At 36.3% G+C, this 5,436-nt stretch overlaps 1 protein-coding gene across 1 annotated transcript in view; it reads right to left on the bottom strand.

Annotated features, from left to right (window-relative positions):
* The window catches only part of xrn1 (5'-3' exoribonuclease 1), a 24,367-nt gene that overhangs the window by 15,307 nt on the left and 3,624 nt on the right, over positions 1-5,436 (bottom strand). Inside the window, exons 3-12 of the mRNA XM_024273841.2 lie at positions 5,322-5,419; positions 3,945-4,054; positions 3,756-3,866; positions 3,598-3,683; positions 3,412-3,499; positions 3,131-3,299; positions 2,827-2,894; positions 2,431-2,568; positions 2,175-2,338; positions 1,101-1,190 (exon numbers count right to left, since the gene is read on the bottom strand). Coding sequence (XP_024129609.1) covers positions 1,101-1,190; positions 2,175-2,338; positions 2,431-2,568; positions 2,827-2,894; positions 3,131-3,299; positions 3,412-3,499; positions 3,598-3,683; positions 3,756-3,866; positions 3,945-4,054; positions 5,322-5,419 — 1,122 coding nt within the window. The remainder of the gene's footprint in view (positions 1-1,100; positions 1,191-2,174; positions 2,339-2,430; positions 2,569-2,826; positions 2,895-3,130; positions 3,300-3,411; positions 3,500-3,597; positions 3,684-3,755; positions 3,867-3,944; positions 4,055-5,321; positions 5,420-5,436) is intronic.

Genomic DNA, 5,436 nt, shown 5'->3' with positions numbered 1-5,436 from the left:
TCCAAGTCGAGTCTAAAGTCGTCAAATTCATGACTCGAGTCTGACTCGAGTCCAAGTCATGTGACTCGAGTCCCCACCTCTGCCGTTTACTGAAATAATGTTTGATGAGATTAATCAATCAACAAGCACTTCACTTTGCTATTGGGAATTTTAAACAACAACAACAACGGGATTACATAACTATGCAAAACAGTGAAATTAAGTAATTAAGTAGGGGTGGGCTTATATAAGTTCGCTTCCTCCCACTCCTTTTCAATCAAACTCTACTGACTTTAGTTAATTATCACAAAAATGAATGAACCAAATGTGTTTTATTTTTGTTTGCTTTCTATTTTCTAATCAATGCATTTCATTGTTTCTGTAATGAGTTTGAAATAATTGTGTTTTGTCCTGTACTTTTCAATCTATGCTTGAACTAAACCAAACAATCAAACATTTACATGTCTTGAGACCAAATCTACAACAACTGAGAGAAAAGAATGCTTGTAATTAGTGTTGAAAATACTAAATCTATCTGAATTACTCCTTAAAATATAAATGTTCGAATTATCCGTGATCCATTACACCCCTAGTTATCAGATATAGACTCTATGTCTTCGATCATTATTTTTAGTAGTAGGTTTTTATCATAGGTTGTCTTAAGTTGTGAGTTTTGCACTGGCCAGGCAGCACTTTTAATCACATTGTACATGTGACAATGACAAATAAAGATCTATCCAACATGTCTTTGTTTACGTTCTCAGAAGCACCTCACAAGCTAACATCAGCGTAGCAGGAAAAAAACACAATTTTGAGCCGGATGGCTGCTCAGATGAGGAAAATAAAGACTTTAATGGATCTATTTGTCTGCAAGCAGATGCTTCAGAATTGTAGCAGAGCAAGAAGACTTTGGCCCGCCCATGGTAGTAACTGCACCACAAACCTGAGCTTTTTCAAACTGTGATTTTTCATCTGCTCCTGATCCATCATGATTTTAATAAAGAAATACTCGACAACGCAGTTTTAATCTTACATTATTTTACATATGTCCTCTATCATCAGAAGAGTTAAAAACACCATTTTCATTGGAGTGGGTCCTTAATAACAGACGATTCACTCACCAACTCCAGGACTGAACTCCATGATAATAGTAGTGAAGAATCCACTGGATGCCTTCCACATAACACTTGGCTTGCTGAGCAAGGAACTCACTGCAAATTGGTGAAATAAAACAAAATACTAGTGTCAGTTTAAATGTGGAGACTGCTTTGAACTACTTTAACTTCAATTCAACACTTCCATCCATCCATTTTCTTGACCGCTTTGTCCCTTTCGGGGTCGCGGTCAATTCAACACTTGCAATATATTCTACTAATCCCACTTTGGCTTAGAGTGCAGAGCAGATGCTGCATAGCTAAAAAAAAAGAGATGAAGATCCAGGTGGAAGCTTTATAAACTTTATAAATGAATAAGCAGCATTTTCCTGATGAATCAACATCTGGTCCTATAGCAACACTGACAGTCCATTTAGAATCAGCAGAGAAAACTACACATTAGATACATTTTTCTTCTTGCTTCTATTAATTTGAATCTCTGACCACAACCAGAGAGCTTTTTAGTAAACAAAAACCTATGAATCATATATCATTTATTATTTACTTTGCTCTCAGATTGGTTTTGATTTTCATTCAGTCTATTGGTATGTTAAGCTGCTGCACTGATATGAAACGCTGTAGCAAGAATGAATAGAAACAATTCTCAAATACGCTTAATGCAATCACACATTATGACTGTATTTCATAACACATCATTACATTTTTGGGGATTGGGATTTAATATTGTTTCCCCCAAAAGGAGCAGTTTGTAACTTCTGAGAAGATGTTGAAAATTATATATTTTTTATTTTTCCTATAAATTCAAAAATTTACATCTTTGACCTTTATTTTGAAATTCTTCATATGTGTGAAAAATATCCATCTTTTTTCCCCACTTTGTTTTAGTTCTATATTATTTGCTCACTCATTTCTTGTTGCTCAAAAACCAGACCTGAGTTTCAGAAACAACCTGATCATTTCTGCTGAGTCATACCTTCCCATGCAACACGATCAGAAAATGACAACAGTGTTTTTCAGAAGTTTAGCATTTTATTTAAACTGCCTGCTGCAGCTCTCTGTATTGTAGTGGCATGTACTCACTCAGACACTACATCTACGGCCATCTTGGTCATATAGTACGAGCGTTTGTACTGCCTGAACTCTGTCTCAAACAGATCATCCTCCTCCTCTTCATCATCATCAGCCACTCCGCGTTCAGTCGCTTTGTCAGAGGAAGTCGGGGCTGAAAGACCGAGGGACGCATCCTTTCCAGAAAACAAGACGTCGATTACAAAAACAAAAAAAACCAGTATTTTTGGTCCTTTATTTTTTTTTTTTTTGGTCACTGTGTCTCCACCTTGTTCTTGTTGAACTTTCTCCCAGCAGATTCCTTCTCGGCCGCCAGACCAGCCGACTCGTTCAGATATTTGTTTCCCACTTTGCTCTCAAACCACTTTAAGTCCACAAACACTTCATTAAAATGTTCTCGGTCAAACTGGAGGGACCAAAGGAGAAAAGGTCATGTGTTAGGAAATATACCAAAACTTCGGTTTGAAGACTGATGCTGCAAATGTATAAAGAACATGAGAATCGACTGGACCAAATTATAAACCGTAGTAACAGTAACAGTAAAAGAAATCATTAATACAAACACCACAATATTTATATTTATTTATTGTTTTCTTAACATATATATATTTTTTCCCCCATTTAATTTTTTTTTTTTTGCAACTATTACGACTATGTGTCTCACCTCTGAAAGTTTCTCCATGTATTTCTCAAAGTTTTTGAGGTTTAAGTGTCCGTTTTCATTCAGATAACCTAAATCAGAGACAAAAAAATGGGTTTTGGTTAAGAAAATACAGAGAAAAAAAGAGGGTATTTCTTTAAATGGCTCATATATAAAAGCAATTAAGTGACTATGATGGCGTTTCATGCTTCAAAACAGAAATAAACATTGAAATCTTAATTTTGTAGCTCAAAAAAAGCACATGAACCATGTACAAATGTATAATACAATCATATTTTTGAGTTCAGAATGTGTGTGTATTTCTAACCCCCCAGGCTGGGTAGCACACTGATGTAAGTCTTGTACAGCATTGGCAAAGCATCATGATTAATGTGAAGATGAGGCAGATGGGGGATGAAGTCATTCCCGACAAGGAACCCCATTAAAATCCAGTCATCTATGATTCGCTCCAGATCATAGTCAGAGCCCAAATGATTCTGAAAGTTAAGCAAAGAAAAAATTAGACATTGATTTTATATTAGAAACTAAAGTATACATTCAACTCTCCTTAAAATGCGCTAAAATTCACATTTTTCTTTTTTAACTGACCTTAAGCCCTGAGAACTCATAATCGATGTACTCCCTCATCAGAGACAAGTGAAGCAAGTGAAAAGTCGTCTCTTCTGGAGCTGTTATCCTGAAGGGAGAGACAAAAACTAGAGTTAAAAAAACACCTAAAATATGTTATATTAAATTTTATACACTTATGACACAAAAAATCCAGGAAGACTGAACCTTTTCTGTGATTTCTTCCCTCCAAAGCGAACCTCCTCTCTGAGCAGAGAGAAGTGCGGCTCATGGCTGGTTAAACCCAACATAATCTAGAACACAAAGCTCCATTAGATCTTAAAAAGAACTTTGTTTCCTCATCGTTGGAGATTTCTGAACCTTACCAGGTCAGCATCCAGGCCATACAGGCAGTGCCGGGTGTTAGGATCATGCCCGGGTTTAGTGTTCTCTGAACGAATAAACTCCATGATTTTGTGTTCTCCCTCCCCAGGGGTCTTTGAAAAAAAAAGTCAAAATAAGCATCTTTCACTGGAGTTACTCAACAAGTTGGGAAAAAATGTAAAGCAGCTCACCTCGTGACCAGACAGGTAGACTTTGACGTTCTGCCAGAGCTTGTCAGTGGAGAGCTTGTTGTGGACGAAGTATTTAAGCTGCTCTTGAAGTCTTGCCATAAAGTCAGTGCCTGAAAAAGTAAATAAAGGAGTAAAACTTATAAAATCAACTGAAATGTATTTTCATTGTAATAGCACAGAGTTTGTGCGGTTAAAAGTTTGTTTTAAGTAAGAATAAAACCCTTTGAGGTGTCAGAAGTAGCCGGAAACCTCAAAGGGTTTTATCCTTCTTATACCATGGTCACACAGAGCGGAAGACATTAATATTAAAACTTTATTTATTTATTTGTTGTTGTTTCATAATGGAATTGTTTCATAGTCGTGAGGTGCCTCAAGTCTCTCACCTCTGATAAACACATGTTCTAAGTTTCTGTTCCAGCTACCAACTGGTGTTTCGGTCAGCGCAATATTATAGAATATTCAGACCATGTGACCAGAAATTCTTTTTTAGGTGTCCTTTATGCCTTTTTAACCCTTCCGCTATCCTATAGGTATGTTGACATTGGGAATGGGGTCATCTGGACCCCACAAGACAGTGTGCTGAACTTTTTTTTTATCAATGATTTTTAAGTTTTACTGATGTCCATAGCAGACAAAATCCTGTCCACTTTCCTCCCATATATTTGTATGGGAGGAATCACACATCAAAAAAAGGGTGGAGTCATCTGGACCCCAAAGATAGCAGAATGGACAACCTTGCACCCAATCAGATTCAAATCTTCTCCTGGACGATGGTAAAATGTGTGGTTGTTATCTGTAAAGCCACGTTCACACCGCCCTCGTCAACACATGTTGTAGTGACAACTTTCAGAGAAAAGTCAACGTAAACGCGTGTTATGGGCTTCAGCGTTCGACTGTAGCTACGCACATTTTTTAGGCCGTTTTCGGACTCTATGATCAAAATGTGCAACCAATGTACATATAATATATATAATTACATATATGTACATAATACATATATAAGTCTGCTTGATTTTCTTTATTTTTAAATATTTTGGTTTAAATTAAAAAATGAAAAACAAAACAAAACTGATTTTTATCTGAACTTTATTGATAACCATCAGATTAAATTTTGGTTCACACTGAAAGCTAAAAAAAAGCTGGGAAATAAAATGCTCACAGTTTTAAAGTCATCACATAAAATAAAGTTTGATCTTGTTGCAAGGAAGAATTGTCTAAGGTTAAAATTTTTGCTATAAAAATTCTTAACAAGATAAATCAATAACTTTATGTGGTGCCAGCTAAAGTTGTGGTAACAGACGGCTGGGTCAAAACACAAAACAAACAAAAAAAAAAGTTAACATGTCCAAAGAGTGCAAAACTTTAGATCAAACATACCAGGAGTGATACAGTTGGAGTCGAAGCGAGCTTCTGTAGGAAGCACCTCTCCTTTATCCAGAGCTTTTTTTATCTTATCCTCTGCTTCTTTGGCGGACCTTGACACAAACACAAC

The sequence above is a fragment of the Oryzias melastigma genome, linkage group LG17, assembly GCF_002922805.2.
Source record: "Oryzias melastigma strain HK-1 linkage group LG17, ASM292280v2, whole genome shotgun sequence".
In the NCBI taxonomy this organism is placed as follows: domain Eukaryota; kingdom Metazoa; phylum Chordata; class Actinopteri; order Beloniformes; family Adrianichthyidae; genus Oryzias; species Oryzias melastigma.
This window is presented reverse-complemented; position numbering and strand designations above follow the sequence as displayed.